The 27340-nt window shown below is 32.4% G+C and overlaps 2 protein-coding genes across 2 annotated transcripts; one reads left to right on the top strand and one right to left on the bottom strand.

The window, feature by feature from the left end:
* The first annotated feature begins 13088 nt into the window (after positions 1–13088).
* LOC120163248 (probable E3 ubiquitin-protein ligase HIP1) lies at positions 13089–13385 on the top strand. The gene has a single exon (XM_039173224.1). It carries the CDS (start codon positions 13089–13091, stop codon positions 13383–13385), a length of 297 nt encoding a protein of 98 aa, XP_039029155.1.
* A 2773-nt stretch (positions 13386–16158) lies between these two features.
* On the bottom strand, positions 16159–20275 carry LOC120163246 (replication factor C subunit 3-like). The gene is made up of 9 exons (XM_039173223.1): positions 19927–20275; positions 19412–19628; positions 19071–19150; positions 18814–18973; positions 17934–18015; positions 17328–17457; positions 17162–17225; positions 17009–17077; positions 16159–16371 (listed from the first exon to the last, which is right to left on the bottom strand). The coding sequence occupies exons 1-9, from the start codon at positions 20114–20116 to the stop codon at positions 16272–16274; spliced, it is 1092 nt and encodes a 363-aa protein (XP_039029154.1). The 5' UTR covers positions 20117–20275; the 3' UTR covers positions 16159–16271.
* Between the last annotated feature and the right edge of the window lie 7065 nt (positions 20276–27340).

Genomic DNA, 27340 nt, shown 5'->3' with positions numbered 1-27340 from the left:
ATACTTATTAATTATTGATAAGATATGTGTATTTTATAAATATAATTATTTAAATTTTAAAGTTTTAGGAAGAATAGTAGTATTTTATACCATTAAAATTATTTAATAAATTTTACAATTGTAATAAATATTTGGGGTGTGAGTCTAAGTGATGAAATTTGGGTTGCTTATATAGTGGAAGGGGAGCATTGTAAGAATAATTAGTAGTTTAATGTAATAATGTATTTAAAGGACCACCTTTGATTCAAATTCTGTTGGTCATTGCTTCTCCTCCATCCTTATTGAAGGGGAATAAGGTTCTCGCTTTTCTTTATTTTCATGATCCCAAAAAATCAAATTTAATATTTATTATTAATTAACGACGGTCCAATGAAATTCTTTATTTAATTTAATCACAACAATAACCCTAAACAATAAACAAGGCTAGTGTTATTATGCTATCATCGTAGGTCAGGTAGTGCCCTGGCTATTCGCGCAGGATGCCAATAACTTCATCCCCACCGATCGCTGCTGGCTGTAGGAAACTATCCACCACTCTAGATTAAGTGTTGATATCTTTAATATTAATATTATTAGTAATCAAATTTAAAACTTCAAAAAATAATAATAATTCATTTATTATTGTGATTGTTTTGTTTTGTATAATACATTAATACTTTTTAATTTTATATTAGAATGATTCATTTATATTAGATGATATATTTTACCGTTCACATATTATATTTGACTTCACCCGTTGTGAAAATAACTACCACAACTTTAGAACATAGCAGCTATCAACATTGATGGATGAACATTGGTGTTAGAGTGGGCACGTGTTGACCCTAAAATTTTTTGGAACTTAAATTTTCTTCTTAAAAGTCGAAGCTTTCTTTTTTAATATATAGGTTTGTCCACCCTAAAATTTTATCATATTTATATATATAAAAATTTTATATTATTAATATATGTATCTATCTTCAAAAAGAAATTTAGATCTATCACTAACTATTAGATTCTACAATTATTTGTCTTACACCTAAGTTTGCTAACCACCATAAACACTTTGATTTCTGCATCAACGACGGAGCAAACACTCAAATTGGAAATAAAAACTAGTTACAAAATGTTACATCCTTAATGAGTAAACCATAAATAATATTCGTGAAACTCACCCACCTATAGTTTTAATGTAAAACAGTGACTTCCTTTTATTTTTTTCCAACATTAGTTTTTTCTTTTTCTCATCAAATTTAGATTATTATCTTTCTTTTCTTCCTCCATGCTTAAACGCATCAAAATATCGTCATATATGGTTCTTAAATTATCAGAGTACCAACTATTCTCTATCTACATCAAAAAAGAATAAATTTCCAACAACTACTACAAATTATTATAAATCTTATTTTATTTTGATAGAGCCAAATCTTTGATTTTTTACTTAAAAATACCTTGAACATGTAATAATATTGATCTGGCACCTAACCAACTAAATTTACCGATCTAGCACCCATCTCTGACAGAGAGAATAAAGTGTGTTTCAAGAAACATGACTTGCCTACATGGATGGAAGGTGTCTCTTGTAACGCGCCTTCCAAGGGTATTGGCTGATGTGGCACCACGGGGAAGGCTCGTCCTCAAGGATACGCCTTCGCTTGACATGTTGGAAGGCGCATTTCAAGGGGCGCGGCTTCCGTTGAAATTTCAAACTCCAATTGTCCTCCCACCAAACCCCCTCTCCCCTCCCCTATAAATATCCTCCTCCTTCTCACACTCAAATCACACCAAAAACCACAATTCTCTTCTTTCTCCTACTCTTACTCTAAGTAAGTTTTCTTATATTTGTTATTAAATTTATTTCATATTTAATTATTTTATAATATTTTATTTTAATAGCTAAATTTTTTGTTGTTGCAAATGGAAGATCGGTTGCTACGATTGGATTCAAATCATATTTAGACTCATTTTGCTGATACGATAATATTTTTTTTTAATATTTTATTAATTTAATTTTTTCAGTATTAGTTTAAATTTTAATTCGAATACTATTTATGAATTAGTAAAATGGGCGTATATTAGAATCGTTTATTCGTAACAATAAATGAACATACCACGTCCTATCTGGCATACTTAGCTGAGGCTGGGTTTGGATACACAGCAAAAATGAAGGACACTGTAAACTTGAACCCACCCTTATTTATGCACTAGTTGAGAGTGGATCGGAGATACACACGTTCCATGTTTGTGTAGGGAGTGCCTATTACGTTGGAAGATGTTTCTTTGCATTTGGGGCTTCCGGTAGAGGGAAATGTTATTTGTTGTGTCATAGATGGGGATTGGAATTCGTTGTGCCAGGAGTGTCTTGTAACGTCTCGAAATGATTTCAAAGATGGTCGAATACCTTTATCATGGTTACGAACAAAATTTCAATGGTTGAAAGAAAATTATAAAGAGGATGAGGCTAAAGCATTTGCTCGGGAATACATATTACGACTCATAGAAGGAATCATGATGCCCGACAAATCTCGCAACCAAATTCATTGTATTTGGTTGCGTCACCTCTTTGATTTTAGAGTAGCCGATACATTTAGTTGGGGCTCCTCATTTTTGGTATTTATATTTAGAGAGATGTGTTAGGTGACAGATTATCAGAACTGCTATTGGCGATTATCTCTTTTTCTTCAGTCTTGGGCATGATATTGCATGCCCTTCTTATGTTCGGTCGTGAATGATATGTTTTTCTTCCCGTTATTGTTGAGGTAATCTCAATATTGATATCATACATAAATAATTTTGTTGAGTATATATTGAAATTTTTTTATATTGAATATGTGGTCATCAACAAGGAAAATCATCATTCTATACCCGATGAATTGAAGAAATTTGTTTACTCATTGATAAAAAAGGTGGTATAGAGGTACATATTTAAAATTTAATATTTAGATTTAATTAATTATCATTATTTAATTAGAATATTATTTTGATAAGAAATATATATTTTTGTTTTAGTTTCAATGGGCCCCATATTCGACGGATGAAATAGGGTTTGTCTCACACCTGACTTGAGTGGTCTATTAGATGTATGGATGGTGGTTGTGCCTCTGATATGTTATGTTATTGTCGAGTGGCATACGACTGATTGTGTGTTTCATCAATTTGGTTACGTACAATATATTCCTGAAGCAATAATGAATATCAACAATTTGCATAATGTTGATAGACGTGGCAAAAAGATGACAATTGGGTGCCAAAAAACATATTGGATAATGTTGTGGGAGGATTGACATCGACGTATTCCCCATCGACAGTACATGCATGAAATTGGATATTCAGTTACAACCAGACTATATTCCATTGTTCAATATGAACGGAAATTGTTTCTACTTTTCGAATAAGCACGAGGCAGGACAATTCATCAGCGTCGACATAAGCGTCCACCATCACAGCAGGATCATCCCCCGACTCATGGACGAAGAGCAGACGCTTCTGGCTCGTCCTCAAATGCAACACCGGAGGCATCACATTATCCACCATTTCCACAAGGTTATATTCCCAACCTTCCAATATACATGGCTACACTGCTGGTTCATATCCCTCCGTATCACGCTCAGATGCCACCACAGTCAAAGTAAGCTCTCACATTGCTATTGCAGTGTTGATTTCAACTATACAATATAACATCCATAACTCGTATGCGTACCTGAATACAAGTCAAAGATGTCACACAGCTTTACATACATTCTAAGGTTGAAAATCCAGTAAAATTTTAAACTTTTAAAATGTAACACCCCCAACCCGTATCTGACCCGGATGCGACTCTGAGATGTCACATTGACTTTTCAAACACTGTGACTCTTTTAAAATGCGATTAAAACTTGACAATGAAAATAAAACTTAATAAAACATGATTAAAATACATATCAGAGTATCTAAAATTTACACATTTTTTAGTACATGCCCACAATTTGCACATAATCAAATCACATACTATTCAATTCACTATGATCTGATATCCTTCAGAGATATGTTGTCCTACCCTTACTTACTCTGCTGACGTCTCTAAACCTACGTGTGAAAACAATCACACGCTGAGTCTTTGACTTAGTGAGGCATAATGAGTATAATAAAACCATAAAACATTTATTTAAACATTTCATAGGAAAATAATTAATATGAAAATCAATTTATGTTTGATATAAATAGAGACTTTTAGTCAAGGTTGAATTCATAATCAACTTATATTTCATAACAAAAACTACATATATAATTATACTCTTTCAATCCATATCAATTTGTTTAATTAGTCAATCGTATATCACTGAGAACTTAAGGTATGTGAGTACAATGAGGTTGTGCACTATAATTGCAGTAACCCTGCTCGTATAATTTGCACCGAAGTGCCACATAGATTTGTCCTGAAGGACCATGTAGAAATTTGTCCCAAAGGACCACGTAGAAATTTGTCCCGAAGGACCACGTAGAACCCTCGACTCTTAGCATGCCAACTATACCCCTAATTCTCATAAAATATACTTTGGGCTTATTTCATATAATTATTTCACTTTTATTATTCATGTATCTTTTATTCACATAGACTATGGTCACTTAACACATATTCACATAGACATTTTCACGTAGCATTATCCAAGTTTATCATTCATTCACATAGAACTTATTCTCATAGTATTTCATTTCACCTAGCAGTTATTCAACATTTTCATTTAATCACATATATTATATACTCATAGTTCATAAATATGAATATATTAAAATATTTGAAAAATATCATAACATAAATCAAATCATTTTCATTATCAAGCTTTCAAGATTGGCTCCTCACAAGCCAAAACATTCAAAATTTATTTACAAAAGCATGATAAAAGTGTTTCATAATAAAATTCAAAACATTTTCTTTCAAAACATTCGAGGTTGACTCATCACAAGTCTTCTTCATTCCATACTTTAAAAGCATAAATAAAATGCACTCACATTTGCCTTACTTAAGCCCTAAGCAACCCATTTTCACTTACACTCTGTCTTTATACGTCAATTCGTTCAGCACTAGCTTTCAATCGAATCTACAAGATAACATGACCAAGATGAATATCTGAGCTTACTCAACTATTAACCAATCAGCATTTACCTAACTAAATAAAACACATAATTCTCAATTTCAGGCTGGACAGTACCGGTACTCTATACCCAATACCGATACTTTCCTTCTATGGTACTGATACATACTTCAGTATTGATACCTAGCATGCACTCTGGATTTTCATTTTCAATTACAGTATCGATACCTTACTATTGGTATCGATACCCCCTACCAATATTGATACTAGTACCATTCAGTTATACGATTCATATATTTTCATCCCACTTTAACCTTATAGTATCGGTAATGTTATTCCAGTACCGATACCCTTACTCAGATTTCACTTATTTCAATTCTAAATTTACCCAAAACTCACCTAAATCTCATACTTTTAACCCCATTTAAATCCTTAAACTCTATAGCTTATCACAACCAACTTATGTCACTTAAATCCCCTTTAACATCCAAAATTCTCCACAAAACTCTTTAAACTAAAAATCATATAAAATTTTCAAACATGTTCTCAAACCTTTCTAACATTCTAACCCCTTAATTAAACCCTTGAACAGTCAAATATCTTTAAAATCCAAATACAATTAATTTCAATCAATTCTCTTAAAACTCATTTTACTAAATCACCATTAAATCATTGATCTCTTAGTTTATACTCATCTTTAAGCTTCCTTGAGCTTCTATATCACCCAAGAACTCAAGACCAAATCAGAAATTAAAGAAACAATCAACTTTGAAATCTCTTACCTTAGCATGGAGAGTCTCGGTGGAGAAAGGAAGAAGAGAAAATGAAGAGAAGAGTTTCTAGACTTTTCTTTCCTTTTCCTTAATTCCCCACATGCTTAAATACCATTTAAAAATGAATTTTTAAATTCATTTCCTGCTAAAAGACCATAATTCCCCTGCATTATCCACTCTTTGATAATAAGTCCTAAACAATAATTCTCAAATTAATCCTTGAACTTTTAAATCCTTACACTTTAGTCACTGGCTCGATGTTTGGGGTATTACATAAAATTTATCCAATTTAATCTTTTCAATAAATAATGTAATCACGTAAAATCATATTATAGTATTTAAGCCTCCAAATATTGTTCCATTTCATAAGATAAACTATCTAATTTAAAATATTTCTTTACTTTGTCAAAATATAATTTTTATCTAAAACACAAAACTTAAATTCATATTTATATCCATAATAACATATCTTAGACTTTTCTTATTCTTATACATGTCATCTATAAAATATAAAACACTAGGATGTCATTACTGATACCTGTACATTTTTCTTATTGATTGATGCCTGCTCAGCTCGTTATTTCACTTGCTCTTCTTTACTTACGCGTGAAAATATCACACGCTAATAATACACTAGTGAGACATTATAATCAAATTAAAGTGATAATAATATCAAACTACTTAACAACATCTAAACAACATATTCACTTATATAAAACTTACTTATATCATAACAATTTAAAACATTAACTTAAATTCCAATAAAATCACTAAATATCCAAACTGATTTATTCAGACCATTTTTCCTCATCAAGGATCTAAAATCATCATCTCATGATTTTATCAAAACCATGATAAACAATATCATACATAATAGTCATATCAAAGCCAAGATAAACAATATCATACATAACAGTCATATCATATTCTTTTTTATTCATATACAAAACTTTCATATCTCATTTTCATCTTTCACTTTCATATTCACTTTCACATTTCATTTTCATAATCTTTATTTTCACATTTTAGAACTTGTTTCCGAACTCATAACTTATTTCAGATTCATAACTTAATTTCATATTCATATCTTATTTTCAAGTTCATAGCCCAATGCATTTTTATGAGAATGCAAGGTACGTGAATCATATATAATGTGCGTACTAGGCACTTCACGAAGCCAATCATCATCATAAGAAGCACTCCAAGTGCAAAACATATCATGTTCACCAGCGGTGTCATACGTAATATACACGAACATACCGCAACTTGACTTGAATTGTGTAACACTCTAACCCATACCCGACCCGAATACGAGTCTGAGATATCACATTGACTTTTTAAAACACTTTTCCTTACAAAATAACAAAACATTTGAACTTATTTTAAGAAAATACGATAATATATTATTAAATTATATTCGGTATAAAATTTTGAGCCAAAAATGTATTTATGAACAGTAAAATATGATGAACAGTACCGTTAATAGTAAATGAATAGTAACCTGCTACAGTACCAAGTGTTAAATTTTCCAGATTACAATAGGGAACCGATTCCCCTGTTACAGTACTGTTATAGTACTGCTATAGTACTCCGTAAAACGTACATAAAACTCGTAAAAATTTAACTGTTCATTTCTATACATTTACATTCACTTAAATACGTTCAAAGCATTAGAAAAGTCGATCAGAGTGTTCGTAACTAACAACGTATTACATGCCAACACACTTTATACAACTAAAATACATACTTTGTTGTTTACTTCTGATCTGATCTTCTAGTAATGGTGTTGTCTTTTCTACTCCTATTTATGCTATTCTTGGTTCCTGGAACCTACGTGTAAATCACTTACACGCTAAGTCATAGACTTAGTGAGGCATAATAATAATAATAATGAAATATAATAATGATGCCATAATAAGATGAAATGTAATGAAAACATCTATGCAATCCATGTAAGCTGCATAACAATGTACCTTACCAATAATCTTCTCAATTTAACCATCATGAATTCATATAATAAGTTCAGTAGGTTCAATAGATTCAATAGCCTATGATACAATACTTAGAACCCGAGGTATGTGAGTACTGTGAGGTTGTGCACTATGTTGTCACCACAGCTCGTATAAATTTGCACCGAAGTGCCACGTAGAATTTTTCCCGAAGGACCGTGTAGAAATGCACCGAAGTGCCACGTAGAAATGCACCATAGTGCTATATAAGATTGCCATAAGGACCACATAGAATTTCCTTAAGAATCATATACATATACCAAGGATCAAGTAGGTGTCTCAACAAACCTCATACATGTTCCAAAGAATACATATATGTCCCGAAAGACCACGTAGAATTTGTCCCGAGGGACCACATAGACCCTCTACTCTTGGCATGCCAATTATACCTATAGTTCTCATCTACATAACATGGCCTTTTACATTTCACGTAGTTTATATCGTGTAGACATGTAAATTCGTACCTTCATCATATAGCTCATATAACTTTTCCTGCATATTCATGTCATATAATACATATAATATGAATTCATGTCATGTATCATAATATAGAATGTAATCATGTATCAAGATATAAAATCTAGACTTATCACAAGTCTAGAACTGAACATATTTCTATAATCATGCTATGTATATGCACTCACCTAGATCTCTTTGCCTTTCCCTTGATCAATCTTACTTGTCCCTTGTTCTGGAACTCGTTTAGGCTCGATATCTACATAAACATAATTTCCGAGACAATTATCAAAAGTCTAAACCTTATAATTTGATACTAATAGCTTAAACGAATTTAATGAACCAAACTTCAACTTTTCCTATAGGGGGAATCAATTCCCTACTGTGGGGGTATCGATTCCCCTATTACGTTCTGGAAATTTTCACCCAACTCATCACTAAATTTCCTCATACAAAACTCATTTCATACCACTAAATTCAACTACAACCATTTTAACTAACTTCTATCATTCACACACCTTATTATCTCCAATACTTCATTCAAATTCTTAAAGCTAAGAATCATACCAAATTTTTCAACATGTTTTAAATCCAATTCTAATACTCCATATTCCTTAATTAACCTCTTGACAAGTCAAAAATCTTATTCAAACTTCAAAAACTCATCCATATCTAAATTTCATCTAAAAATCCATTCTTCAAATCCATCTCTAAAACACTTATCTTGTTGTTTTAATGTCATGTAAGCTTTCCTTTAGCTTATATAACATCCAAACTTCCATTACTAAACCAAAAATCAAAGAAACAACCAAGATTCATATTCTTACCTTGAGCTTGGGTGCTTCACGTTTGGGAGAAGAAGAAGATGAAGGAAGAAGGAAGAAGGAAGAAGAAATGAGAGAAATCTGGAAACATTTGTTTTCTACATAAGCCCCACGTGGGTTGTAATATAACCCCATTTATTATTTTATTCATCCCCTTATTTAATGACCCTTTTACCCTTTTACTCTTTCTTTATTTTTTAATTAATCCTACACTAACATATTTCAATTAATTCATTCACTTTTCAATTTATTTAATTTGGTCATTAAAATTTTAAAAAAATCTTACACTTAAATCACTAACCCGATATTGAGGATGTTACAAATTGAACTTTACAATACTTCCTGGCATGCCAAGTGTACTTACGACTCTCAATGTAACATACAATGAGCTTCTCCATTAATTATTATACATTATTGAATATCAAAAATATCAATATATTGACATAAATGACTTTTCAAATCATAACATAATGGGCAGTTCGTACCCTAAACATTTCATTTCCGCATAACATTTACATATCATAATCATCATCAATTACCTTTCTTGAACATAAACACATCATATACGTCATGTAATAAATAATCTTAACTATCATGCCAAATGTAATAAAGTTGACTCGTTTCTAACATTTATAATATCATATATGTATTTGACTTACAGTTTGGATCTTAAGATGAAGAAATGGATAAGGAATTTGATGACACGGTGCATTGACATTACACCTAGTCTGATAGTGTCCATTATTGGTGGATCTCAAGGTTTCGGTCAACTGATCATAATTGTAATCCCCTTAGACCAATACGGGTGACCCGATTCGATCCGGGTTGTCATATTAGGGTCACCGGAGCGACCCACCGTAAAAGTATCGAAAAAATTAAATTTTTTTGTTAAAACATGTAAAATCATAAAACAATTTATAAACACAACAATAAAATTTAACAATATTAAAAAATGAAACAGATTTGAGACTCGTATATAATACAAAAATACAACCTATATGCCCCCTAATCACATGCACCGTACTCTGCAAGCAACGCCAGCAAAACTCCTTTACTGATGCGATAGCTACACTGGTTTGATTATTTCAACCTGAAATGAGAGTAAAAGAGTGAGCTTTGGGAAGCTCAGTAATACAATACTACCAATTGATGCTACAGGACATGCAGATAAATAGAAAGTCATAAAATTTCCTTATTGAATCAGACGTATACAAGTTTTCAGGATAAGTTGGGGTTCCACTGGTAGTTCATCGAGTAAAAGCATGAAGATCTTAGTTATAGAAAACATTTAGAGTACAATGTTTTCAGGAGATTGGAATGGGATGTATAGTGTGTTCCAACCAAAACGAATGAAAAGATATAAATCTTTTTAAAATAGTAATCGTCTAAAACATGTTTTCAAAACCATAGTAGAACCCTCCAACTGAACAACGTTATGCAGTTCCCCAGAACTGCATCCATAAGGGCTTACCCTAAGCACACAACAAAGGGAGCCAACCTAAGGGAATGCCTTGGGGCCTATGGGCCTGCCCAAGGGTATCCTTAGGTCTGTAAGGATTTACCAGCTGATCAGGGTTGAACCTCCATACTCCATAATCCTATCCATATAAAAATCCAGTAGAAATCATTTTTAACCGTAAACCGTAATATTTGAATCGTGATCTAGTAAAATCTCGTAAACGTGACAATGAAATAAACCATATAATTGTCCTCCACATGTACACCATATAGTCCCATGATTAACCCAAGGGAGTGCCTTGGGTCTTAAGAGCCTACCCAAGGTTCACCTTAGGTCCATAAGGATTTACCAGCTTGATCAGAGATGAACCTTTAGCCTACCCAGATAATGTCCCAATAAAATAGTTCAAGTAACAACCAGTGAAAACAAGAAACCATAGTTCATAAATCAGTAAATTCCATGATTCCATAAATCAGGAACAATTCATACTTTTCGGTGACAACCGTAACCGGAGAACACATACCATGTAGCCATGGTTCATAAGCTAGTAAATCAATAAATTTCGGTAAAACGCATTTCAAAACATATAAGCGGATTTCAGGATTTTTCAGGTGTGTGTTATTTTCCTCGTTGACGCATAAATAACATCGATTTACATTTGTAGAATATTAATGTCTATGTGTGTCTTTCCCCTGATTTAGAGTTAAATTAATTATTCGTATATTCACGAGTCCGTTTAGTTTAATACGAACATATTTTTCCCTGTTAGCATTTCGTTAATTTTTAAAAATAATTAATAGTTGTTATGTTTGGCGATTGTGCGAAGATGTAAGCTTTAGGTAAATTCATATCCATGATTGAATTATTTATATGCAATAGAAGCATGTGGTGTTGATTGATGTTGTGTGAAATTTTAAAATGTTAAGGCATGCTAAATCTTGTGGTGGACACATTAATTTATATATGTTGAAATTTTGAAATGCATAATTATATATATTGGAGTTTGGGGATTGGGGGATTAGAGGTTTTATTATCGGAGTCATTGCTAACAGAGTCGATATTATTGGAGTATCGGGAGTTAGGGGTTTTATATTATTATCGGAGTTGTTGTTATTGGAGTTGTTGTTAACGGAATCGTTGTCATTAGAGATATTGTTATCGGAGATGCTGATATTGATAAATTGCATGTGTTTGGATGTAGTGTGATGGTAATGTTTATTAAATGCATAATTGCTCATAGGTGACATTTATTATATTTCTTATATGTTGTCATGATTAAATTTGTATGTTTCGTTTATAAATTTTGTTGCTCATTTGAATTAGTTTCGGACCGCATTGGGTTTTAGCTCATCCCGTTTTTTTCTTCCCTTTTAGATTGTTTGAGACATTAGGATCGGATCGGATCGGTATCTATAGGACTAAGTCTTAATTACCAATATTTTACTCGTATGGTTTCTATCAATAATTGACAGACTGTGGGATTTGGCTTTATTTTTAATTACTTTGAAACTGCATTTAAATTATCAAACTTTTATTACTTTCAAAGTATTTGGACATCCGATATTTTAATCATAAAATATGGTTATTTTATAGTCTTAGATGCATCAGAGGATCCTAAACTTTAAAAAAAAATCAATATAGCTCCTATCGTTTTTTTGGATGATTGTGGCCCTCAGACTCGATAAAAGAAACCAATCTAGCCCTTTGACAACGTTTTCCATCATTGGCCAAGATTTCGTTAATCATGCTATTATAAATTGGGTAAAATACATCATTCGTCACTCGACTATTTTCTTCTCTTCTATTTTGATCACTAAACTCTAAAAATTTTCAATTTTGAAAATTCTAGAGACTGCAGGGAATAAGGCTGCAGTTAAACCATTTTCTTTTAAACGCAAACTCACCCCTTCTCTGTAGCGGAGAAAAACTAAAGCTCAAGAATAATTTCCATTACACCTAGTCTGAGAGTGCGATGGTAAATACGAAATCAAAGTTAAAATGAAAACAGCATTGAATATATCTTTTTCCGAAAGACAATATTGAATACTTTAAATTAAATAATTAGAGAAATTAATTATGTATGTCGTAATTTCATTGGCAAGCAAAATTAGTTATTTTAACCATAATAAATTTGTTGTAAAGGATGTTCAAATTCGATTATATGTATTAAGGGTTAATTATTTGAACCGAATTATTTTTTATTAAATTTTAATTAATTAAATAAAATAAAATTTAGAATATCTTTTAGTAAATCGTTTCATATCTAAATCAACTCCATCCATAACAACTACAATCCAAAAGCTATAATTATATTCAAATAACAAATTCTTTTTTTTTTATTAATCACATAGCAAAGTCAAATATGTTAAAAGTATAAAACTAATTAATATTTTAGTTGTAATCTAAATGATTCATTGATTATGCTAAACCAAAAACTAAAATATTTTATAGTACATTCATTAATTGACTAAAAATATTTTGAAGTCCGACGGATTAACTGAAAATAAATCTATTCGATGCTCAAAACCATCGAAAGTAATTATGGCGATGACGATGATCAAAACAACAACGATTACGGATGTTTTGAAGTCCGAGGTGACATAGAGTTTCTCGAGGGACAATATATTAACAATGTTAATGAAGAGACGGAGTACGATGGTGGAGAAGAAGACAACAATAACGAGATCGATTCAGACAACCTCTCGTACGAAGAGTTGATAGTTTTGGAAGAGATAATAGGAGCAGGGAAGAGAGGGGTATCAGAGGAAGAATTTTCTTCATGCTTGAGGCCATTTAAGTTTCAATCCATCTAGCTTGAAAACGGAGTTGATTGATGTGTAATTTGTCAAGTCGAATGCGTAGACAATGAAAGATTAGTTGCACTTCCTAATTGCATAAGCAAATGGCTCCGAATGAAGAAGAATTGCCCCATTTGTAGCATTGAAATTCCATCATCCAACAATGTTGTTGAGATCCTGTGTTTATTTAGCTTGTCTTCTACCTTAAATTCACTCAAAAATAAAAGCTCGATCCTTCAATATTTCATTTTGAAGTCCAATCTTTTGTCCATGACACCTTCTTAAACACATACCTCACATTACCCTTAACCCTTTTTTAAAGCATAATTCACACAAACTTTAAGCATTTCCATGACGTTTCTTTCATCCAGCCTAGAGATGCCAAGCTTTTTCTAGCCCCCCAGAGTGAGATAAAAGGTTTGGATTCTTACAGCAAGAAGAAGAAGAAGAAGAAGAAATGTGTAGAAAATTGAGTTTGATATTTACAGATAAGTATAATTTTAGAAAGCAGTTTGTTTATTATAATAAAATAATAGATGGCAGCCCCAACTGCATATGCTCTCTCCCCCCATGAACATGCTTTGCCCTGTTCCTTACAAAATAATACAGATCCCACGAAGATCTCTCATTTCCGCCTTCACTGATAATGCCAAAACAATCACCAAAGATTACTTCGATCCATTTAATTCGATATCTTGTCGATGGGTTCCCCACATTTCATTAATCTATATTTACTTTTTTTTTGTGTATGGATCCTTAGATCTACCAGTAGTAACCCGTATATTTAATTAATAAATTTGTACTACGATACAGTGGAAAGAAGGCTTCACGTGGACCTTTGATGTGCCCCCAAAGGGACAAAAACTTCACATCATTTGCAAAAGTAAAAATACTTTTGGGAAGGTAAACGAGGTTTTCCGAGTCTTGTTCTGAATGTACTACGGTTAAATTGTTGTAACCTCGATGCAGTGACATTCTCAGGTGTGCTTTGATGAACAGTTTTCCATTCGTAGTGGATGGGAAAAGTGCTAATAGTTATATTTTCATCATATCTTTGGCAAATTGTTGTCTGATTTCTGATGGAGAGGTTGGTTTTTAAGGACGACTTTAGGAAGATCAACTATTTAGATCGACAAAGACATGACGGAGGGAGTACAGTGGTTTATTCAGCCTGAATCACGATGGCAACAAAGACGGGTCTTCCAGAACACTTGAAATCGAGATAACCCGGTCCAACAGGACCGGAAACGACGAAAGCATATAAAGGATTACAAGTTCATTTCTTTACAAGCAACCACAATGGGAATCAGGTGAGGAAATTTACGGGAGAAATACAATAGGAGTTTGGGGTTGCTTGCCTTTAAGCATATTATATATATCAAAGGTCCAGTTTTTGTAGTAAATGGTTTAAGATGCAAAGTATAAGAGAAACGTTTATATAGTTGATGCGATGAGAAAGGAGAAATCTAAGAGAGGCCCCCTCAAGTGTACGGAGTATAGAAGCTGCTTAGAAATTCCATCCTGTACAGATCAGTCTTCTAGCGAGTTAAGTCTTGTTAAAGGATGATGGCATTACAAAAATGTTATACAAACGGGTTCTTTTAGCACTAACTGCTGCTTTGTTAAATGAATTAGTATTTTATATATTAATGGTAAGAGTTTTTAATCTTTAGCTTCATTATATGTTATTTGATATACAAAGGTCGAGTATTATTGTTATTTATATCGGATTTATAAGCATCATTATTCCTCCATTTCTGATCAACCCCTCGGGCAATAGCATGTCACTCAAATATGACGAATCATGTCATTGAACTTCAATACCATTTCAACCACAAGTTAGTTGACAAAATTGATGTGTTGTTGGAAAGTTTTACCGTATAACAACCTTAATATATAAAGAAAGATGTTACCGATTTTATTATTATTATTTTAACAAAACCGATAAAAAAAATTACCTAAAACATTATTTATTCTACCTAAAACCTAAAACATTAATATTTTTTAACATTTTCGATAAAGAGTCCAATAATAACAAAACCGATAGAAATAATAACAAAATCGGTAACGCTTTATCGGATATGTTAATAAAACCGGTAAAACACCTAATAATAACAAAACCGATAGAAATAATAATATTTCTGATAATTTTTTACCAATTTTGTTAAAAAAATAATAACAAAACTGATAACATTTTTTCTTAGCAATATATTATGACTGCCGCACGTAAAACTTTCCTTATATCGTTACTTTGTTATGAACCCATCGAATCATCAATGAGATACCAACCCCCTGCACGTGCATGGAATTGGCTGCCATAGGTTTCGCCATACATATATACAAGGATTGCAAGGCATTTGCAAAGAACCAACCGTTGTCTAATATTGTTTGATTTACACCAACCTCCCATCAATCAATGGAAAGAGGAAACCATCAACTACCAACCCTAACATTTCTCTGCCAACAGGAAAATAAAATATTCACTTGCATCGCTATTGATATGATGAGTGTACATGACATAGGAATCACTTTTTGACTGATTCGGGTGACTCACAAGGTTTACTTGTCTTTACCCTTAGCTTCTCTTGTCCTACTGATTTTCCAAACTGAAAATGTTCTAACTCAGTTTACTTCTACCAATCACAAGCAGGCAAGGAACAAAGCTAAAGGGACTACATCTGAAATGTCTATTGATAAATAACGCGGAACCACAATGCTGGTGAAGTATGTAAGCTTAAGAGACGCAAAAATGACTACAAATGAAAGGAATGCATGCTTTAGGAATTCACCACTCAGACTACATGCGGAAAAACACTTGGTATTTGTCAGGCCAAAACCACACAAAAAGAACATGCTGAGATCCCCAGTGGGAGAAGAAATGAGGCCAAGCTTCATGAACAGCTACTTTGCTGCAGAAACTAGAGCAGATCTAGCTTGCGTGAAAGAAGCAATGAGTGATCCCAGTTGCAATTTATCATTGCACCCAAAACTCAAACGATACCTGCAAATGGTAAAACATACCGGTTGAAAGCATTAGCTACTATCATATATACATTCCACAATTCACACCCACTATACAATATCAGCTATGGTCTCAACTAGAAATACCAAAATAAAATCTGTTCGCCAGTACAAACAGATATTTAATAAACATTTTTTTCATGATTTCAAAAACAAAGGCAACAGTTTTTTTTACAGGGATTGCATCCCATCCACTAGTCAATTATTCTTCAATCTAGTATCTAATATGAAAGTATGTTTATGTTGATGAGCTCATAAGCATAGTTCTTTCCATAATATGGCCCGTATTTAAAGCGTTCAACAACTTGGCCAAAAGAAATTTTTCGACAACCATCAAATAGCCCGAGTAAAATGGCTCTAAAACCTCCTTAGGGTAAGAATACTCTAAATGGAATCCCAAAGCAAGCAATTTCTGATACCAGCAATAAAATAGTCTTGAGCAATATTAGTAAATGATAGGTATTGTTTATTTAACAAATTGTCTTGTAAGTACATTATTTAACATCTCAGTATCTTGGCTTTATTTTTATCAAAGCATCAACCATTTACCAATTATTCATGTGTTGTGTTGTATTTGAGTTGAGAGAGAGACAGAGAGAGCAGGTATAAGTACTTACTCTATGTCTGCCAGGTCGTTAATTAACTGAACTCGAACATCTGAGGGCATTTTAATCTTAAAAACAAACCTGTTAAAAACTGTAGTGAATGAATATCAACCAGAAAATTGTAAAGAGTTGCCTTTTAGAAGTTAAAAGAGACATGGAACTTACATAGTCACTTCCCTCACAATATCGATCAAGGCCAATCCTTTTCTTGTCTTCATTTCAGAAACTACTACAGAGAGTTAATCACAGAACAAAGATTTGGTGTTAAAAAGCAGATCTAAAGATGACAATTTTATGAACTGCATAACAAACAGAAGATTGAGATAAGTACGTGTGAAACTCTCAGCAAATGATTCATTCAGAAGCCAGTAAGATATTTGCTCAATGTCTTTAGGCAATGGATTTCCAGTACAGAGATACACCGCTTCTTCTGTAATCTTCTGAGAAGCCATGTGTGTGGACTGCATATAGCAAAAAATTATTAACAATAGCACTCTTACACATTCATGAATAACACTAACCACTTTAGAAGTAATAGGCATCATACTCTCCAAAATCCCCCTCAGTATGGAAATAAAGTACATTTATTCATGCACTTGAGCATTCAAGTCAGAGAGGAGTGTATAATTCCCTAGCTTGACAGCCAGGTTTAAATCCCCTTCCCCAAGTGAGAAAAAAATGTATCCTATTCATTAAACAAGTGTTGACATCACCTAAAAAAGCACTCATGTAACCCTACACATCAACCACAAATTAGACGAGGCTACACTACTCCTCCAAAGAATAATGAGATCATACAGTAATGTAACATGACTTCTGCTACAAAGCAAAGAACAGATCGATGCCAACCTGTCATTTGACTTTCTTAAACAAGTGAGTGGTCATTATCGTACACCAATTTATGCAAAAGCAATTTTTGAGTAAGTGGTTTAGATACCTGCAAAATGTTTAAAGCCTTTCTCATGTCACCATTGCTAAGCCGTACTAGTGCTGCCAAGCCACTCTCAGTTACATCAAGCCTGGTCCAATGAAGCAAAAATTGCAATTGTAGTCGGGTGAAAGATTCAAAGATAAGATCTAAAGAACAAAAGGTAAATCCATATGAGACATGCTAAGGAACAGATTTTCACTTTCTAACAACTCTAACACAAGTCCAAAATGGCTTGATAAAGCTACACCTTAAAACATTCAATCTATGCTGGTTCCATATTTATGCAAGCTTGAGCCAAGCATGAAAAGGCAAGCTCTAGCTTAACTAGTGGCAAAAATGAAAATTAGCAGTTCTAGCTCAATTTGGAGCAGGACAATAATTGGAAACTTGAAATTATGATCAGTTGGAAACTACAAAAAGCAGGAAAAAGTCATTTATAGGCCTAAAAATCAATAGGGAGATCAAGCTAGCATTAGACTCATGTATTAAATGGGAAATGATCATGTGTAACTCAACTCATCTGCAGCCCTAGGAATGAAATAACATAGTGACCATCCAGCAAAACAAAATTTTATGATTTCTTTGAATCAAGTAAAAGTAAGCTGTAAAATTTTAACAATGCAAACAAGAAATATATAAGAAGAAACTTTTAATGGGTTCTAGCATTGAAAAAAAAGAACTGCAGGTAAAAACTATTAGCAGGAATTATTTTGCATTCTAGTAAGCTTGTATACCATCAATATTTTAGCTGATTATCACCAATATATAAAGTTAGAAACTTGTTCCCACCTCTTTTCCCCATAAAAGAGCACTTAAATTAGAAACGCTTCACTCTAACCCAAAGTTTAGCACAACACATGAATAGAAAAGGAAACAGAATACTTACCCTTCAGCCTCGATAACATGCTTAAGACGCTCAGTGACATGAATAGGATCGAGAGGTGCAAATCTGAACCGAGTACATCTGGACTGTAGTGCTGGAATGATCTTGTTCACATGGTTACAGATCAGTGCAAACCTAGTATTCTTTGTGTATTTCTCGATAACTGCAGGGAATCACTAAAAATGTAGTTACAATAAAGAAAGGGGAAGAAAGAAATGATAACTTCCAATAAGATAAATTTGGTCAAAAATAAATTATACCTCTACGCAGGGCAAATTGGGCATCCTTCGTCATAGCATCTGCCTCATCAAGTAAAATCAACTTTACCGATGACTTCGCTCTGTGAAAACCTCAATATTAATCATCAACAGGTTACCTTTGCAAAGCATTTATTCAAGCCCAAAGATCAAAAAATGCTAAATTATGAAAAATGTAGACGAAATGCCCGAGCAATATCAGCAGCAATACAAGAGAATGACTGGATTTAACAACCAAAAGCAACTTCTGCATTTCCATATTCATAAATAGCCAGTGGTGGTTGTCAAACTAATGCATAATATAAGCAATCATGGATCAATTGCACGAAACAAAAGGAATTTACCCAAATGAAAAGCTTTGGGTGCTAGCAAAATCTTGAATTTGTTGCCTAACAACATCAATTCCCCTATCATCCGAAGCATTCAACTCCAGAATCATATTATGATAATGTGCTCCATAAAGCTTCCGTGCAACAGCCAGAATGGTGGATGTTTTGCCTGTTCCAGGAGGACCATACAATAGAAGATGCGGCAATCTGTTCTCGCTTGTAAGCCTATCAACTAATTTTCACCGACAAAAAACCGAGTAAACAATTTGTAAAGAAGCACGAGTAAAATATCATCAAATTTCCTTCAACTGAGAGCAGACGTTTATATTAACCTAATTCCTTTTACTAATGAACAATTACAGAATAGGAATACAAAAAAATTGAAATCTCGAACTATGTTCTTCCCTTTCCTGGAACTCATTCCGTTTGTACCCCTATAATCACATTAAATATTTAAATAGAAAAAGAAAAAGAAAATAAAGCGGAAATGCATTTAAAAAAAAACCTAGGACAGATAGAAAAGGAATTACTGGTATCAACAATATCGCGGTGAGCGGCTACGTCGGCGAGGGACTGAGGACGGAACTTCTCGACCCAGGGAGTGGCTTTGGTATCGGTGGCTGTGACGACATTTTTGCCCTTGTTTAGCTTCTGGGAATCGTTTTGTTTCTGATGCTGATCGTCTTCGTCGATGTCCATCAGCGAGATTACTTCCGCCATAGTCGTTGAATTTCTTCTTCGCTTTGTTCTTTCTTAGTATAATGCTACAATCGTGATCGTTCGATCTCCGCCGTTCGATACGGCTTACGAGAAAATGGGGTTTTACGTCGCTCGCTGTGATATTTTACGAGTGTGACTGTCTTATGGCGCCAACCCTGTTTTTGAAGCGCGATTTCCCCCCCCCCCTTCTTTTTCTTGCCATTACCAAAACTCTCGGGAGACAATCCACTAACATTGGTTTTTTTTCTCAATAGAGCACCCGAAATAATTATTTGGTTCAATAGAATATCTCAAAAATTATTTTAGGATCTACCATATTTTTTATATTACATGGTAAACTCGTCATCTCAAATTCTATTATTATTTTTATTTTTTAATATTTTAATATTTTGAAGTGATGAATTTCATTAAAAAATATTATTTTTATTTTTAATATGAATTTAGTTTAAAAAAATTAGAACTACGAGTTCCACTGGTGTAAAAAAGCTTTTTGTTCTAGATTTCAAAGGTATCACTTTTTATATTGGATAAATTATATGTTTAGTATATAAATTATTAGTATTGTTTTCTTTTGGTATTTATATTTTTATTTATTTCAAAAGTATACCTAACATTTACTTTTTATTTTATTTTGGTACATTGCTATTAAAAGTTTAGCTGAATGAGAATGACATTTTTATGAGTAAATTACATCATTTATCACTCAATTATCTTCTCACTCCTATTTTGGTCACTGGAGTTTAATTTTTAATTTTGTGACATCATATTTTTGTTATTAATTTATTATATATAATTAAAATAAAAAGTTAAATTTAATAACTTTCAAATTGCTCATAATTTAATCACTCTAACTTTTAAATTTAATTTTAACAATGAGGTACCATAATAAAAAAAGTAAACGTTAAGTATAATTTTAAAACAAATAAAATTTAAGTACCAAAAGAAAACAAAACTAATAGTTTGTATAGTAAACATGTAGTTTACCCAATATAAAAAGTGGTACCTTTGTATGGGTTTGGACATTTGAAATCTAAAACAAATGGTTATTTTTTTTACCATTTTTTTAAAACTAAATTCATATTAAAAATTTTTAAAAAAATAATATTTTTAATAAATTCATCACGTCAAAAGAAATATTAAATAATAGACTTTGAATATAAAATAATATTTCATAAAACTATCACATCAAAATAATGAATTCATCCTACCTGTAGAAAACGTCGTAGATCTCAAAATAATTTAATAACATCCCTTTTTCTCTATATAATTTTAGGGCCCACGTTAATGGGCCAAGAAAACCCTAACATTGACGGACAAATTTATTTTCTTACTTTATTCCACTAATCCATACGATAAACTATATGATTTGATACATTTAACGTAAGTTAATTTATTCTAAAATATTTTATTTTCTCACAATTTAAATTTATTTTCTTTTATCTTTTAAATTATATTTATCAAATGACTTGAAATGAGTTGTACTTAATCTTTAGAAAAAACATCAAACATATTTTACCACTTAAAATTAATATTTAATTTTGTTATGATGACAAAAAAATCCTTGATATTTATCAAATTTTCAATTATATCTTTCAAAAAAAATTTCTCTAACAATTTAAACTATAACATTTTATTTTCTAAAATAAATCACTTTTAAATTATCATGTAACTGTCAACATTTATATTAACATGACATAATAATAATAACAAAGGCGTAATTAAATAAATAAACAATAAATATTTTTTATTATCATACATTTTACACGGTATATAATTTATTCTATATTAAAATAAAATAAATAAAAATTATTACTTAATAATTGGATGCAAAATTAATAGATTTCTATACAAATATTTTATCGCTCCAACATTCATAAAAAAATTATAATACATTTTATATAGAAGTATCTTTAACATGCATAATAAGTTCAACAAAATATAACATTTATTAATTTCAGATTTGTGCCCATTACATTACATACTAACAATTATGAGTTCAATAATATAATTAAAAAAAGTTTAAATGTACCAATAGACCAATGCGAGTGACCCGATCCAATCTGATGTGTCACATTAGGGCCACCGGAACGACCCATAATAAAAATCCAGGAGAAATTAATTTTTTTGTTAAAACAAGAAAAATCATAAAACAATTTATAAATAAAATACAAGTTCAGAAAACCATTCATATATTACAAACAAAATTAAAGTTATACAAGTTCCAGACTCAGTATAAAAATCAAATATGACCTACATACCCCCTAATTACACTTGTATCGTACTCTACAAACAAAGTCGAAGGAAATCCCATTACTAAAATCGATAGCTACACTTACAATTCTTTTAACCTGAATTGGTGAGTAAAGAGTAAGCTTTGGGAAGTTTAGTAGTACAGAACTATCAAATGATGCTAAAGGACATGTAGATAATAGGCAAACATAAAAATTTCCTTATTGATTCAGGTAGCTTATAGCTCAGAGGAAACATTCAAAAGACCAAATTCAGAAGATTAAAACAGACGTCTAGTGTATTCCTTCAAAACCAGAATAAAATATAATCCTAGTTTAAAAATAGTAGTAGTTATTTTAGTAAAATAGGTTTTTAAAATCACTGTAGTACCCTCCATCCAAATACTCCATGTGAAATTCCCCAGGACATCATCCAAAATGACTTACCCTAGACCTCTAGGATCTAAAAGTCTAATATGAATGATCATAACATAAAGGATTTACCAGCTAGCTGAACTTCAGAGACTCCAAATCCTACCCAATCAATACCCCAATAAAATAGTGTTAAATAGAACAGTAGTATCAGAAAATAAAAATCAAAAGTTGGGTTTTGTTTAAAATACAAAGTTTCCCTCCAACCGCACACCAAATGTGGTACCCCGGAACATGCATCCATAAGGACTTACCCTAGACCTCTAGGATCTAGAAGTTAAATATGAATGATCATAACATAAAGGATTTACCAGCTAGCTGAACCTCAAAGTCTCCAGACACATACCTAGACAGTACCCAATAAAACGGATCAGATAGCATACAATAATCATAAATCAGGAGCTAATTATACTTTATGTCAGAAATCAGAAACCAGATATCAGAAACCGTACTTTATATAATTAGAGAAAATATTTTTGTCAATAGGAAACATACTAGAGGATCCATAAATTTTTTGAAGGCGTTTGGAAATTATAAAGAATAGAAAGTATGAACTTACACAAAATTGATTGAATTTCAGGATCGAGGTCTCTATTAAAAGGGTTTAATTGCTATCATATCTAACATACATTCAGAGATTGATACTTCAGGACCATTTAGGATTTCAGATGTATTAGAAAGGTATTTAGGAACCTTTACATCAGAATAAATTAAGATTTTTAGATATAACCAGAGTGATTCAATTATTTAGGCCATCAGGGGTATTTCAGACACTTTGATTTCTAGTGGATTCTTAGCAACTTAATTCAATAAGGATGAAACAATGATTTACAATATTTAAAATTCATGTCGATTTATCAGGATATCAGGTTAACTCGAGCTAAACAAATCACAATACTGTGATACTTGTCAACCACTCGAATCGATACACTTCAAGAATATTCACACTTTAATATTGACAACACTAGTCAAATTGATCATCATCAGAACTATCGTTGAACATATCTGAGGAATTGTATGTATTTCGATGGTATTTGTTTTATTTATGTATTGCAAGAGTCTCCAAAATGACTGACGTAGTTAGGTCATTTCTATAACTTTTAGGGGTCATTAAAATATTTAATGTTTCACTGGTACTTTCAAAACTTGTCTACAAACATTTCCTTAAACCAGATCATTAGGGTATTTGGGTCATTTTGTTACTCGTGGTTATTCTAGTCATTATCTTTTTATTCAGTCTTATCATATAATTCAGCCATTTCGAACCATTCAGACGTAACTGATACATTGGTTGGTTTAGTTTTCAGGTGTTCGCTCAAAATTCAAAAACTCTAAGCATGGTTTTGCTTCTCAGCGGTAAAAAATTATTATCAAGGTTTCTTTAAATCGATCGAAATTTAATAGGTGAAACGATAGTTTTATTGAATCGAGTATGACTTTTCAGGTTTTTCTCACTTTCAAGGACAATCTTGTCTTTTTTACAGTACAAGACATTTTCATAATTGTACCACATATGATATTTTTGTAATTTTTTTATCCGAGCATTCCAACATCTAGCATTTAACAAAAGTAATCAGAATTACAAATCTTAAGGTCAATTGATTTACTGATTAATCACTGAACTTGAATTTATTATCGATCTTCCAATTTCTTATAGGAGTCATTTGAGTCTTATTCAGTTTACTGACCTTTTATCACAACCAATTCAAGTTCACAATAATTAATTCTAGGTTTCTTTAAATCGATCGAAAATTTAATAGGTGAAACGATAGTTTTATTGAATCGAGTATGACTTTTCAGGTTTTTCTCACTTTCAGGGACAGTCTTGTCTTTTTTACAGTACAAGACATTTTCATAATTTTACCACATATGATATTTTTGTAATTTTTTTATCCGAGCATTCCAACATCTAGCATTTAACAAAAGTAATCAGAATTACAAATCTTAAGGTCAATTGATTTACTGATTAATCACTGAACTTGAATTTATTATCGATCTTCCAATTTCTTATAGGAGTCATTTGAGTCTTATTCAGTTTACTGACCTTTTTATCACAACCAGTTCAAGTTCAACAATAATTAATTCCACGTAATTGACTAATATTATTTATTCATGCAGTAATCATAATCAACATGTACCTAAAAGCATGCAAAAAGTAGTATTGTATTACCTCGATTTATGAGCCACATCGATCGACCATTTAAGCTCCATTCGATCGCCCTCAAACTTTAAGTCTGTGTTCCATAAAGTCTCGGATATATAACGAACGAATTTACGTCAGAAACAGAACTTAATATAAATTTGAATTGAATCCGAAGATAAAACACTGAAAAATGACTTACTGAGTTTGAATTTAGCTAAACGAATCATAAAATCGGACTCATGACGTCGAAAAACATAAAATATGACTTTTTCAAAAAAGTTAACTTTTTGGTCAACGTGGTCAAAGTCAACAGGTTGACTCGATCTGAGTTGACTCAGCTTTCAAAAGACTCAATTGACTAAGTTGGAAATGAAGCCTACGTGCACTTGTGCCGTGTGGCGGGGCGTGCACGGACGTTGAAATTGGTCGGAACCAAAGAAAACAACCGGTGACAATGTGAATTATCGACGAGTCTTCAATCGACTCTCCAAGATGAACGAAAGGGTTAATCAGCGAGATAAAGGTCTAGTTTTACTCAGGGATGGTGGGGAACATCGTGGTAGTGGAAGTGGACACCATCGCTGGCTGGAGATCGACAAACGGCGAAGGGGCAGTGGTTTGAGTCAAGCTATCTGGGAAACTTATTATTATTAGAGAAAATAACCTCAGTGACCGAAAATGCCTTATAATATACGATTTTAACCAACTTTTTTTGGATTTGCGAAAATGACCAACAAATTCGCAGCGCGAACTCCAATTTCGCAACCCAGTTTCCAAGTCGCAACGCGAATATGTAAATCGGAACGCAAATTTGTAAATCGCAACACAGAAGTCAAATTCGCAACACATAAGTCAAATTCGCAATGCGATAGTCAATTCGCAACACTGAAGTCAATTGGCAATGCGAATCTGTAAATCGCAACGCGAATTTGTAAATCGCAATACAGAAGTCAAATTTGCAACGCGATAGTCAAATTCACACACTGAATTTCAAATTCGCAACACAAAAGTCAATTTGCAACGCAAATTTTATTTTATTTTCGAATTCGAAACACAATATAATTTCGCAACACAAATGTAACAGTATTATCGCAAATCATAACCTAAAATCCTAAATCACAACTCAGTCTCATCTCTATCTCTCACTCTCTACGGCGACATCCGTCCTCATCTCCGACGAAATCCATCTATCTCCATCTCTCAGAGCAACCCTTACAACCATTCACGTCAGAAATGGAAAATCAACCACCGAGGGTTAGTTTTTTTAATCTCTTATTTTTATTTTGAAATTTTTGTATTATTATTAGATTTTCTTATATTGATGATAAATTTACTAGTAATTTCAATATATATAGATTAACCATTTCACTGAGATTGCTTAGTAATTTATTCGGTTGCTGCCAATACTACTAAACTGTTTAGTCTTTAACCCTGTGAAGTTAGTTTGTCTTTGTTTTTTGGTTGAAGTAATGCAATTCATTCAAGTTTCAATTTGCAGAATAAGAGTAGTTTCTGAAAACTTAAATTCGCAACGCGATTTTAGTTTCGCGTTGCAATTTTCATTTTCGCGTTGCGAATTTAAGTTTCAGAAACTACTCTATTCTGCAAATTGAAACTTGAATGAATTGCAACTTCAACCAAAAACAAAGACAAATACTAACTTCACAGGTTGCTAATTTAAGTTTCAAGAATAAACTACTACTCTTTATGTGTCCTTGAACCTGCAGTAAACCTATATGTTGTCCTTTTATGTTTATATAAGTACTTACTTCTGGAATGTTATCTGATGCATTTTGTTAACTATGATGGAATAATGACTTGGGTGAATACCGTGCTAGTTTGAAACATATTTGGCTTTGTTTTCACTGTTTAATATCATGTCTGTTATAGTGTATAATTTGTAGTTTTTGGTATATCTTACTTGGTATGTTTATTATTTTTGTAAACATTTTTTCGGATCAATTGCTCTTAAGGAATAAATTAAGCCTAGCCACTAAATTGCGTTGACGCTTACACCTTTACAAAGAAAATTGTTTGAGGATACTTGCTTCGGGCCATGGCTGAAAGTACAACATTCGAGTGGAGATTTTATGTGACACATTGTTTCTTCAGACCATGACTAATGATCTACCCGACAAGATACAACGTGGTGATGAAGAGATATGGTTCATTTTCCTCCGGCGTATACTTGTTTTAGGCGGGAGGAGTTTTGCTTAATCACTGGTCTACGCTTCGGACACGATGAAGTAACCCGATACACTAGTCATATCTCCCGCCCATCATGGTTATCTTGGGTTTTTCCGATTTGGCAAAGTCGAAGCCAAGTTTACACGTCGACGACTTGAAGAGATTATTTGTTAAAGAGGTTTTACTAGGATGGATGACCTTGATGTTGTCCGAGTATGTCATTTATTACTTTGC

The sequence above is a fragment of the Hibiscus syriacus genome, unplaced genomic scaffold (assembly GCF_006381635.1).
Source record: "Hibiscus syriacus cultivar Baekdansim isolate YM2019G1 unplaced genomic scaffold, ASM638163v2 tig00111433_pilon, whole genome shotgun sequence".
Taxonomy (NCBI): Eukaryota; Viridiplantae; Streptophyta; class Magnoliopsida; order Malvales; family Malvaceae; genus Hibiscus; species Hibiscus syriacus.
Note: the sequence above shows the minus strand (reverse complement) of the source record. Positions and strands in the feature narration are given on the sequence as shown.

Excerpts from the sequence above, each read along its gene's own strand:
- LOC120163248 (XM_039173224.1), top strand. The coding sequence starts at position 13,089 with ATGCTCAAAACCATCGAAAGTAATTATGGCGATGACGATGATCAAAAC.
- LOC120163246 (XM_039173223.1), bottom strand. The coding sequence starts at position 20,116 with ATGGCGGAAGTAATCTCGCTGATGGACATCGACGAAGACGATCAGCAT. Across the intron at positions 19,629-19,926 it reads CCGCGATATTGTTGATACCA|TTGATAGGCTTACAAGCGAG; the intron begins GTAATTCCTTTT and ends GGTGAAAATTAG. Across the intron at positions 19,151-19,411 it reads ACCCAAAGCTTTTCATTTGG|AGCGAAGTCATCGGTAAAGT; the intron begins GTAAATTCCTTT and ends AGGTTTTCACAG.